The sequence below is a fragment of the Notothenia coriiceps genome, unplaced genomic scaffold, assembly GCF_000735185.1.
Source record: "Notothenia coriiceps isolate Sejong01 unplaced genomic scaffold, NC01 NC01_scaffold00028156, whole genome shotgun sequence".
In the NCBI taxonomy this organism is placed as follows: domain Eukaryota; kingdom Metazoa; phylum Chordata; class Actinopteri; order Perciformes; family Nototheniidae; genus Notothenia; species Notothenia coriiceps.
The window spans coordinates 186,844-199,418 of record NW_011360857.1 but is presented as its reverse complement, the minus strand read 5'-3'; the positions used below and the strand labels follow the sequence as shown (position 1 = coordinate 199,418).

General features: G+C 42.2%; 2 protein-coding genes across 5 annotated transcripts in view; both read left to right on the top strand.

Annotated features, from left to right (window-relative positions):
- Positions 1-8,737, top strand: part of LOC104958046 (uncharacterized) — a 45,445-nt gene extending 36,708 nt beyond the window's left edge. For 3 of the 4 annotated variants that reach the window (XM_010785752.1, XM_010785750.1, XM_010785751.1), the window contains 12 exons: positions 30-156; positions 291-377; positions 967-1,152; positions 1,248-1,531; positions 1,875-2,023; positions 3,079-3,163; positions 4,036-4,141; positions 5,503-5,634; positions 5,715-5,966; positions 6,992-7,100; positions 7,223-7,379; positions 8,010-8,737. In XM_010785752.1, the coding sequence (XP_010784054.1) occupies positions 30-156; positions 291-377; positions 967-1,152; positions 1,248-1,531; positions 1,875-2,023; positions 3,079-3,163; positions 4,036-4,141; positions 5,503-5,634; positions 5,715-5,966; positions 6,992-7,100; positions 7,223-7,379; positions 8,010-8,423 (2,088 nt within the window). In that variant the 3' untranslated portion in view covers positions 8,424-8,737. Of the gene's footprint in view, positions 1-29; positions 157-290; positions 378-966; positions 1,153-1,247; positions 1,532-1,874; positions 2,024-3,078; positions 3,164-4,035; positions 4,142-5,470; positions 5,635-5,714; positions 5,967-6,991; positions 7,101-7,222; positions 7,380-8,009 lie in introns of those variants that run through there. The other variant, XM_010785753.1, reaches the window with a different exon arrangement.
- Positions 8,738-11,722: 2,985 nt separating this feature from the next.
- The window catches only part of LOC104958045 (serine/threonine-protein kinase SBK1-like), a 13,670-nt gene continuing 12,817 nt past the window's right edge, over positions 11,723-12,575 (top strand). Inside the window, exon 1 of the mRNA XM_010785749.1 lies at positions 11,723-11,954. The gene's annotated coding sequence lies outside the window, so the exon portion shown is untranslated. The remainder of the gene's footprint in view (positions 11,955-12,575) is intronic.

Genomic DNA, 12,575 nt, shown 5'->3' with positions numbered 1-12,575 from the left:
TTTGATGACATACTGTATCTTATGTTCAGCTGCTGAATGTGGATCGCAGTCCCAACATGAAGCAGTATGTGGGTCTGTTGGAAGTGATCTGTTCATCATCTCCCATCCCAACTGCTGAGGTGCTACAGGATGTGTCAGTGCTCTATGCCAGACTTGGTAAGGACTTTTAAATATCTCTGTCTCTGTCCAGTGACTCGCACTGTATGACTCACACATGTATTTACTCTTAATGCCCTAACTGTCTGCAGCTCATAATGAAATATAATGTAATATATTTCTGCTTTTAACAGCTCAGAAGTGTAAAATTCAAGTGTCTAGTGACCTGGAAAACACCCCTCAGTCCCAGCTCAATCCTGGGTACTGCTCCACGTTGAAGGGTGAGTAATGCATACAAGTTCATGTTGCAAATCCACCCCTGTACCTTTGTTTATATGTGTCATCGTGTTGGCCTGAGTATATACTGGCTTTCAAACTGTGTGTAAGTGAGGATGCAGATGGTGAGGCAAAGACACTGCATGAGGTGTCGGAAACATCCATAAATCTGCTTAGAAATCATAGACCTAAAATGGCCCATATGATTCAATCAGCTTATGGTATGTTCAACTTAAAAGCATAAGCTAAATAATTTTTGATTACCCTTTTGGGTTATGAGTTGTGAACAACTAGTCAGGATTCTCTGGTGAAGCATTCTCTGCTTGTTAGTCCGTGGCTGACATTAACATTGATACCTATACATATTCATAAACTTAAACTGTATGATAACATCGTCATTACCAAGATAATGGTTTGGTAGAAGTTTCTGACCTTAAATATTTCTCAAATATTGAAAAATAATATCATAAGGAAATAAACGCATTCAACAGCTCATAACCTGCGATAATTCTGGAGGAGTAGATGTCATCTGGAAAAGACTCTAAGAGACTAATGCCTTCAACTGACCCTGGTTGTCCTTTTTTGGTTGTTCAGGTATGGTTTCCGATAAAAGGGTCTTCCCCACCAAGGATAACAGCTGGGTGAGCCTGGCACGCAAACCCATGATTGCTGACAACCGAGAGGTGGAAAAGATCTTCAAACCTCACAAGCAGGTCTGTCTGCTCAACCTGCCTCCAGCAGAGAAGAAGATGGCTCCCGGGACCAAGGCTGGGAAGTTTGGTACTGTTCAGAGTATATTTGTCATTGTACTTCATGACATTTCACCAAACCCAGACTGGAGAATAAGACTTGTGTTGTATTTGTTTGCCTCCCAGGTCAGTCAGTTCCGGGTGAAAGAGCTAACACCACATTTTCATTCAACGAGAGGGACCGATTTTTGTTCCTGGAGATCTGTGGGATCCGTCTGCTGTCCCAGTGTGTGACGACTGAGCCTCAGACGGAGAACCTGAGACCCTGCCCGCCCATGCAGTCCATGGTGCACTTTGTGATACCCTACATCCAGAGGTTCCTGTACCACCACGACGAGCTGGCTGAACTCTACCCAGATCTGATCGCCAACAACATTGGACAGAAAATCAAGAGACTTTCCTTTGGACAGGTGAGAAAGTCACACCTAGCTTTAGAGCTGTAACACCTGGAGGTGGTTCCATACAGTATGTGGTTTGTTTACTAAAAGGAGCACTATTATGCTTTTTATCCGGTAACCCCTTCCTGTAGTGTGTTTATACGATTTATTATGATTACACATGATTGTAATCCCCTACAAAATTGGTAAGTGTGCTTCCTGTATTTCCTTTTTGTGTTCATTTAGGCTACTTTTTGTAAAAAACAAAAAAACAGTGTTTGCTTTTCAATGCATGTATTAAACTCCATTTATGAATCCACAGAAAGTAATAAGGTTAGATGACTTAAACACAGTAACCCTGCCTTCCTGTCCACAGGTGGGCAAGCTGTACATCCTCTACCAGCTGGAAGTGGTTGACAGTGAGGAGCTGGTGGTGGAGCTGGTGGATGTGATCTGTCTGCTGAAGGACGAGAAGGAGCTCTACATCCAGAAAGATCACCTCTCAGCCAAGCTGGACATCTGCAGGTGTGTGTGGAAAGAAATGCCCACTCTCCCGAACAAATGCACTTTCCCACATCAATACAAGCACATCAATATTCCCAATATTCCCACTTCTGACATACTTCCAACGTATTTACATATAATTGTATATTTCCCAACAACTATACACAAATACAATGCGTATTCCTGTTGGGTTCTCTGCATATGTTTGGGGTAAAGGTCAGAGTGTTTGTACAGTTGCGCTGAATCAACCTTTATTTTAAAAATGTAAAAGCATAAAAATGTGATTCACAATCGTTTCCCTTTTCTTTAAATAAGTTCTTAACTAAAATTAAATGTATTTTATTAGTAAAATGCTTAGAAAACAATATTTGGCCAATAAGAAATGAAGATAGAGAAAAGTTTAGTCTTTTATTAAGTATCTAAAGTCCTGCTGGCACTAGTATATAATAATACATTCAATATGGAAACAATAGAAAGGCTGATCAAATATGACAGAAACAGTCAAACAAATCGGGTATATGTCTTTCAGATGTGATTCATCATTTTTTCTTCTTTTTCCAATATAAAAATCTGTATTGTCGTTAGCTTCTGACTTAGCGCTTGGAACCTGGGTCGTTTCTTTTTATGCATGAAATTGACTGTTAGGAGTATCAGCAGAAATCCTGGACTGAAGTATAAGACTATACTAAGTTAGTTTGTAAATGTTACCCAGTCTTTCATTTCATTTTGATTTGTTCCATTCATGGTATGCACAACTTAACCTATAACAATTATTTACAAAACATGTCTCTATAAACACACCATACCCGAAAGGAGCAGGGAGAAGAGAATAATCGTATATTACCTGCCCCTTTCTCTAAATAAATAAATAGATGGCCTGTCCTTCATATTTTCTTATTCACAGCCAATCATAACAGTATCATAGGAAAGTAAGAGAAACACAAAAACAAAGAAGGTAGAAGGGGGAATAAGTCTGATAACTTATATGTAATCCTGTGTGTGTGTGTGTGTGTGTGTGTGTGTGTGTGTGTGTGTGTGTGTGTGTGTGTGTGTGTGTGTGTGTGTGTGTGTTTCAGGGAGCTGGTGAAACTGTTCTGCACAGAGAGCAGCCACAGAAAAGACCTGATGCATTTCCTGAGCGGCCTGATAACCTCTCTCGATGTGAGTGATAAATGATCCCTCCTCACATTGACCACTAATCCACAGCCAGTGATGTTGCTCTTCGCTTGCTCGCGGCCTTTCATCCTGTCATCTTTCCTGTCACACACACACACACACACACACACACACACACACACACACACACACACACACACACACACACACACACACACACACTCCTAGCACCACAGAGCTGACTGTAGCTAGAACAAATCGGCCATTTCCCTGCAGGGAGTAACGTTTACATTACATGGCCATTTGCTCTCATCTCTGTAGAGCGGTACCTCAGCAGTGTAGAGTATCTTATGTGTGTTTTTTTGTGCAGCAGCAGAACTGGGTTGCAATATAAAACCAATAATACATTCTAGATATAAAACAGTGTGTCTGGATTAACCAAAGTAAGTAAACTGGCATTTCTGACTGATATTGGATGTGATTCTGAATCATGCATTCCTGATACTCTGGAGTATGTAGGGGAAGTTGCGTCCAGATCTTCCTCTTAACTCAATATATCTGCTTATATTTTTCCAGGGAATTGATCAAACAGTTAATGGCAGCAGATGTTTATCAGGTCAGAGATGCCACTTCGTTTATTGGCAAGAGAATCTGAGACGAGAAACCAAAATCTGCTCAGCTCTGATCCTTACTCAGCAGACCTTTTAGTAAATCCTGACTGGATCCGTACTGCATGTTGATCCTCAGTTTTTGTATGTCTGACTAAAAGTCACTATAAAAGTGTGATGCTTTATATATCTCTCTTCTTATACGGCATTAAGAAAGACTTCAATACAAAAACAGTGATATGTCCTACATCAAGATAAGATAAAAATGTTGCTGGAGAGTGTCATTCATTATTGTGTTTGTGTCTGCAGGACGAAAGATCTCTGAAGAGATACTTGGCCAAGGAGGACATCAGAGAGCTGCCCAGTGAGGAGGAGCTGTGGGAGGTGCCCGAGCCAGACATTATCCTGGAAAGAGGTACACTCACAATACAGCCGTCACTGCACTAAAAGCAAGGAAGGATAAACCAAATAATATTCTATTACAAATTACAAGTTCATTCTTATGCTAATCCTTATGCTTTTTGTGGTTTTCCCTCTCCTGTAGTGTGTCATATGCGTAGGTTTTAGTGCATGTAAACGGTCTACAAAGGCTAAAGTCCCTGTGTTCCCTCCAGAGGGACTTTCTCTCATCACATCACTATGTAACACTAGGGTTTTATTGGCTAGCGCTCCAACACATTGAACGTGAACATCTCTTAGCGGTTGACCAATCACAACAGAGCTGGCCAGCTAACCAATCAGAGCAGACTGGGCTCTGGTTTCAGGCAGGGGGTGAAAAGAGGAGCTGCAGCACAGGCAGTATGAGAATAATAAAGAGCTCTTTGAACATTAAAGCATATATATAATGAAGGGGTTCTTTGCCCCAGAGAAATAAGAAATATCAAGCTTTCAATACTACACTGCAAATCTATTAGTGAAATATAAACTGTATGGGTGAGATTTGAAAGATTAATGTCTTCAGTAGAAGCAGAAATATCCATTAATGTGTTTAATTTACAGGCGATTATTGTTTTGTTGGAGTTCAATCTCTCATTTATATATACAGACCATTATTAAGTGTTGACAATGTTCTGAAGATGAAGAGGAGAATACATAACTGAGGTGCAGAACATCATGCTGCTCTGCTATATCTGGAGCATGAGATGAATCCCAACAAGACTTCCTCTCTGTCTCTGTATCTGCAATCCTCTCTGTGACACGCGTCCCAATTCCCATTATCATTTCATAACATTCAAAGTGTTTCTCTCCTCAGTCGCAGCCCTGCCCAACACACACACACACACACACACACACACACACACACACACACACACACACACACACACACACACACACACACACACACACACACACACACACACACACACACACACACACACACACACACACACACACACAAACACTCTCAGAGATAGATAACCGCCATCACATATGCTAATTCAGGTTTATTCACTGTTATGTGCGGTGACATAAAAGAGCAGCTGTTGCCGGGTCTCAAAGACCGAGGGAAGCAGATCCCTCCCTGCAGCAAAAAGCACACACACACACACACACACACGCACGCACGCACGCACGCACGCACGCACGCACGCACGCACGCACGCACGCACGCACGCACGCACGCACGCACGCACGCACGCACGCACACACAGGGATTAACATGATCAAAGGACTTTTTTACGGCACTGAAACAGGCTAATATGATCGGTGCTTTACAACTTTCTTCTCGTCTTCTACTCCTTAGGTTTTAATGCCCTAAACATGTTGTTGTTACAGCGCCATCAAGGAGTTACTCCTCCATGAGTTCCACAGAGGAGCCCCCTCACCCCCCACAGGAGGATGGGGAGCCAACGCTGGGTTGCTGGCCCCCTAGAGCATCTTTGCAGAGCACTGGAGGCAGCCGCACTGGTACTGGGAGAAGCATATGCTTGTTTAGGCATTCTTTCAAATGGGAACGTACCTTTCTAATGTCCTGTGTGCACCAACAGGTCAGACAGACAACGGTGTGGTGGATGCAGTCATGAAGATGTGGCCCCCTCCCGCTGGGCCTAAAGACAGGGACCCAGAACTGGACAGAGGAAGCAGCCATGGCCCCACCAAGAGTCCCAGCAGCTACGAGGACAACCAGTCCCAGAGGAGCATGAGCAGACTGTCAGACCAGCCCGGCCCCCAGAGGGTCCTCAGCCCATCAAGCCACCCTCACCCTGCTGCTGGGACCCCCAACACACTCCCACCTTCAGGTGAAACACCCTTCTGTCTCTTACTGGCAGCGTTCATACGGTTTGAAGTGACTTGGGAAACCCTGCGAATATAATCATCACAGAAGAACGTTTAAAATAAAGGCTGCACTGTTTATAATGGATCCTATTACTCTGTCTAATCTAAAGGCAAGGATTGAAATCACATCATAACGAGATCAAAATCAAACTGGTGACAATGATCTTGGGTGGGTTGCATTTGTTATTGGTTATAACAAAAGTTACAAAGTAATAAGGTATGAATTGCATATTGGGTAATACGTTTATATTTTTCATTTTATCAATCCATTGGACTGGGTTCAGGCTAGGGCGACACAATATGGAACAATTAACTAATTGTATATTTTGACTAATATTTTAATTGTTATATTTTATATATATGTATTTAGTATAGGGAACTTTAATTTGTTTCAAACATTATTGTTCAAAAACCAGAAAAGGATATTTCTATTAAGTCTTTAGAATATCATTTGTAGACAATAAATAACAGAATGAAATGTTCACATGTCCAAATATTGGTGTTTTGCACTAGTCCATATTGCGGACACTTGGACTAATAGTGCAGCCTTGGGTCAAGCTGCCCACATGCTCCATCGGTCAGTTACCCATGGTGTTCCCTGCAGGGATGAATACATCTCTAGGATCAAGTGTTTTTAGTTGTTACAAACCACAACATTCTCAAGAAATAAAAACACACAACTCTCACTCACTTTTCTATAAAAGATCATTTAATTAAGTGTATGGGTAACTAATCAACATTTGATACACATATTTATATTCCTCTACAAAGGCTCAAAGTACCCTCCCCAAACATGAAAAAGATTAACATTGAACACTGTGTGTGGAGCTGAAGAGGAAGAATGCTTGCAAGATCCACAAGTTAAAGAGCCAAAGAGTGATGTAATATATGAGGGTGGGAGGTGTGGGAGGTGTGGGTGTATCTGCTCAGCTTCGTTCTGCCTATCCTGTGTTAAAGTCTTCCATTTGGTGTCGTCTGTCACCTACAGAGCGCAGCCAGCAGAGTGAGGCAGGCCTGGCTGCTCCCAGACCAGCACCGAGTCTTCAATCTGCACCGCCTGCTGAGACAGCCAACCAGCAGCCTGCTCCAAACAGCCTGTAGGCCTCTTACCCTCGTCCCGAAGCGTTTACATAGAAAACTAATGTTGATTTCTGCTGTTTATCCCAAGTCTCTCATTCTCCTTCTTTTTCCTCTTTCCTCTCTAAATGGACTCCATAAGTGCTGTCCCTGACGCTGTGGTGCTCCCCAGCATGTTCCAGGGGGCTGCAGAGTCCCAGCGTCCTCCTCTGAACCTGGACTTCCCCCTCTGGAACAAACTGCAGCCTCCTCATGCCACCCTGGAGGACATGGAGCTCACCTGCCAGAGACCCACCACCGTCAGTATATACACTTGTAGTGGTTTGACAAAAACCCTACAAAGGGTCCCTAAAGGGGAACCTTAAGCACATGCCCCTTTTAACCAGTTCATTGTTTCTCATTTCACACATTTGAGCAAACACATCTCTTTAAATGCAGAACAAAATAATACATTCAACAGTTCAAATGACCAGTCAGTCCCACGTGAGTCAAGGTGTGTTTGCAGAGTTCCTTAAAAATAGTCAAAACAAATGATATAATCTGCAAAGCTCCGTGCCAGGCTTTTTTGCATAGTCTACTCTTAATCTAAATCAATAATCCACTTCATGTGCACGTTACATGTGCTGCTTATTCACCTTTTGTGTTGGCAAGATTCTATTTTTCCTGAATGAGTGGGGTTTGAATACACTGCATCCAACATTTTGAACATGTCACAACATTTCACTTCCTCCCAAAAATAAGATAGAATATAGTCAATAGAAAGAAAAAAGAAATGTCAGACATAAAGCAATGTATTTGAAACACACACACACACACACACACACACACACACACACACACACACACACACACACACACACACACACTCACACAGACATACACACACACACTGTTGACCTGATTTTCTAATCTGTGCTCTGCTCCCGTAGGTGGTGTTATCTGAAGACCCGGTGGACGCGTCAGCGATCGGAGAGTGGGGGGAGCAGCTGGTCAACTCCTTCCTGTGCCACTGGAGAGACAGCGCAGACCCCGGGCGCCCCGCACACATCCTGTGGTGCAACGACAGCGGAGAGAGCGGGACGCCCTACGACTTCAAGCTCACGTTGGGACCTGAAGGGGGCCCGGGGGTGGTGTACGTGGAGGTGAAGTCGACTATAAAGAAAGAGAAGTCGTTCATCAACCTCTCGGCCAACGAGCTGGACTTCGCACTGAAAGAGAAGGAGCGCTATCACATCTTCAGAGTGTACAGCGCCGGGGACGCTCACAACGTGCGCCTGTGTCGCATTCAGAACCTGGCGCAGCACCTCCACACTAAAGACCTGTCCCTTTACCTGTTTGTATAAGTCCTTTTAATGTTTGTGGAGATATTTGCACTATACCAACTTACACCACAAGCACAGGCTAACGTGTGCTCACAGTTGATCCTTATTGCACTGATAGTGTTTGTTTTAATGTTCCTATGCCTCTATCTATTGTAGGTTTTTTAATGAGAAAAACAAGTGCCCATTCCTTTTTCTTTCTGTCCAAAATATTTTTAAAACTGTTTTAAGAATGTACTATTTTAAAGTGGATGTACTGAATGTTTTTATTCCTTTTTAATTACCTCACCTTTACTCTAGCATTCCTTTAGAATAAAATCCTTTTTCTGGAACCTGAATGATGTGACTCATTTTGTTTTTTTATTCCTCAAAGAGGACGTATTGTGGTTATTTTCAGGTTCATATCAGTATTTAGTGTCTCTCCTGTGACATGTCTCCATGCTTTAATGTTCAAAAAGCTCTTTCTTTTCTCATACTGCCCGTGCTGCAGCACCTCTTTTCACCCTCTGTCTGAAACCAGAGCCCAGTCTGCTCTGATTGGTTAGCTGGCCGGCTCTGTTGTGATTGGTCAACCTTTTAGAGATGTTCTCTCTAAAAGGGTACAATGTGTTTGAGTCCTAGCAATTGAAAGCGCAAGTGTTACATAATGATGTCACTATGTCATGGAAGTAAGCAAAGGAGTCCAATGGAGGCGTTTCAGGCACGGGGGGAGTGTGGGAGAGAAACTCCCTCTGGAGGAACACAGGGATTTGAGCCTTTGCAGACCATTTACATGCACTAAAACCTACGCTTATAACACAACACAGGAGAGGGAGAACCATCAAAAGCATAATAGGGCCTCTAAATACGCTTACAGGCGCTTCTAGTACTTCATTAGTAATGAGGGGTTCTGTCACAGTAACCTCACTAACGGATGAAGTGATCACAGCTTCAGTTCAATCAATGTCCCTCACAGGCTTCCATCAGTCCTGGTAATTATAGAGTCAGTGCAATACAGTAAAAGCAGCCCAGCATTTTTTTTTTCTCATCATATGGTGTGAAAAAATAATTTGTTCTTATTTCTCTGGCCCCTGGTGGCCCCCACAGTTATGTTCTCGCTGTAGGAGGGTAATCGTTGCAAAGAGGACACTTATTAGCCATGTGATGGGTGTTGGTGGAGGGATCAGAAACAGCCTCTTGGGACAGCACCTCCTATTTTCATCCTGTGATGCAACCTCTCGGTAACCAGAGGGCTGCTTTCTACCAGTCATGGGTGATGCGCCACTTATAACCAGAATAATACTGAATGACAATTTCAGCACATTTCTGATGGAAACTCTGGCCATTTAATGTAAATCTCACTAAAAAATAACTAATAAATAAAGATAACATCACTATTAACTTGCTGCAGTGTTGTGAGCCACAGGAATACATACTGTTTCATGTTTTGTTAGACACCCACAGTCATGAGAGGACAGAGATGATTAACGGATTGTGTTGTTCTTACAGTATATTGGATGGGGGACTCCTCTTGCACTTCAAAGATGCCCCCCTTGTATTGGATTTATGAGGCATACTAAAACTAAATTCAAATAAGAGTCAAGAAGGGATTTTGGATTCAATAAAAGAATCAGTCTGTGACAAGTTATATTGAGGTTGGAGACTTATTTTTCAACGTAGACCGTTTTTAAATAAGGCAATTAAGATAAAAAGATAAAGTTGGGGAGTTCGCTATTATTTGTTATTGATTATTATATTGCTTAAAATAAAGTGATTCATCAAGTAAAATAGTTAGTAATTACTAATGCTAATATTTAAAATAGGTTATTTACATTTCAAGGCAATTCAAAGTGCTTTACAAAAATGAAAACATTAAGAGCATACATTTTTTTATTATAAATAGCATTTAAAAACAGTCATTAAAAAGCAAAGAGAGTAAAATACACATAAAACAAGCTTATATATCAAATACATGAATGAAAGTTACAGTGCAGTGTAAAATATAAATAGTTCAATTAAAAGCAGCGGCAAAAAGCCTGGATTTAAAAGTAGTAAGAGTTGCAGCTGACCTTCTGGGAGTTTGTTCCAGATATTTGGAGCATAATAACTGAACGCTGTTTCTCCATGTTTAGTTTTGACTCTGGGGACAGAAAGCTGACCAGTCCCTGAAGACCTGAGAGTTCTGGATGGTTCATCATTTAGCAGATCAGAAATAGGTTTTTGGCCCTAGACCATTTAGTGTTTTATAAACCAGCAGCAGTATTTTGAAATCAGTTCTTTGACAGACAGGTAATAGCTTCTACTGTATACAACACAACATATTTGGGATTTTTCTAACATAGAAAAGACCATCAATGTATCTGCATTTAGCACAAGATGAAGCTTAGTTTATTGTGTTGAAACCCCAGAATATTAAAGGTGTATGGTTGTATGAAGTGTGAGGTCTACTACTCTACACTACTCGATCATCAGCATAACAATGGCTATTACTTTCATATGCATGAACACGTACATTATTAATATACAAAGTGGGTCAAGCTGCATCTCATCAAGGTTATTGCTTTGGGGGGAAAAGCTAGAATAATTGGAATATTTTTATTTTTTCTATGGATGTTAATTGATCAAATATGAAATGTAACATTTTGTAGAGGTCTTTTGTATATCAAAGTAACCTAATGATGGTTAATGGCAGGAAAATAACACCCAGAGTAGCATTTATTTAGCTGAAACCCCTACATCAATCTTTTTGGTATACATTTTTGTATTACAGGACTACTAGGGAGCTTCTTTTTTTTCAACCCACAACCCCAGCACCCTTCCCTTGGAGGTCTTTAAGTTATCAACCCAATTCAAAAAGGAATATGAATAAGGAAAAAAGCAGTGCAAAAGTTGGAGGTAATTGTGATTTTGTAAATACATACATTTAGGTATTCACCATCTTCTGTGTTCTGTGTATTGTTTTAAATATATACGTATATATAATTACAAAGTGTTAACAAGAATCCCAACACATGGAAATTAAATTAATGAAACATTAACATAAAGCAAAAAAATACCATATGTTGCTTGACAGAAATGGTGTGAGCCAACATGATGTTTTAACACAGATTGAACAGAATAGAACAAATCTGCTATGTTATATTTTAAAGTGCACCCTAACTCTCCATTTATCTGCATTTGTATTATACTTCCGACTGGCCCTGAACGCAGCATAGTCTGTACGGAGACAGCGAGCAGCGGCGGCTCCCGGCGGAGCAGCGCGGCGATTGGCCAGAACGAAGAGGGGGAGGGCTTATCTCCCCCCACCCCCTGCTTGCCTCACTCCTGGCAGAGGCACTCCTCTCCTCCGCGCCTCCCCTCCCCTCTCCTCCCCTCCTAGAGGACAGAGCGATGCGGAGACAATAGGACGCATAGCCGGAGCAGTCTGCAGGATGCTCGGCGTCTCACAGAGGCTTCTCACCGGACCCGGAGCCCAGGACCAGGCCTTTCTCCCGGCTCGATCCCCCAAGTGTGCTCCCCAGCAGCCTGCACTGATAGGGCGGACTCCACTGCCTCCATATGGGAGACAACTGAAGGGTGAGCTGTGGAATAAATGCTCCATCTATCCTCACCTGCACCCTCACCCTCTGACTCCCTATAATAAAGGGATGTATTACACTGATTTCTTATTTCCCAAGCATGACAGGCCTATTCTGTGCAGCACCATGCACTGAAAACAATGCTGTAGAATGCGCGCGCGTGTGTGTTTGTGTGCCATTTATCTCCAGGAAACAACAAAATACTGCATTTTAGATGTATAATCTGTTAAGCGGAATTCATGCTATTGATCACAATGCAACCTCTTGCACCCCCACCCCTCCATGCATCCTATATATCTGCTGTGTGTGGTGTGGTGTGGTGTGGTGTGGTGTGGTGTGTGTGTGTGTGTGTGTGTGTGTGTGTGTGTGTGTGTGCACCTGTCACTCAGAAACAGTAGTTTCCTCAGAGTCAGTGCAGTCTAAGGGACACACTGCAGGTGGGACCAACATGACGTAGCCCGACAGACTTCTGAAGCTGATGATGATGGGAGAATATTAACAGACCATAATGTTTACGTTGGTCCACATGCTGGGTTCAGGGATTTTTGCACCTTCCTTACGGTTGTGACAAAGTGTCTGCATGTGTTGCATTAATGTCACAAAGAAAAAATACTACTGA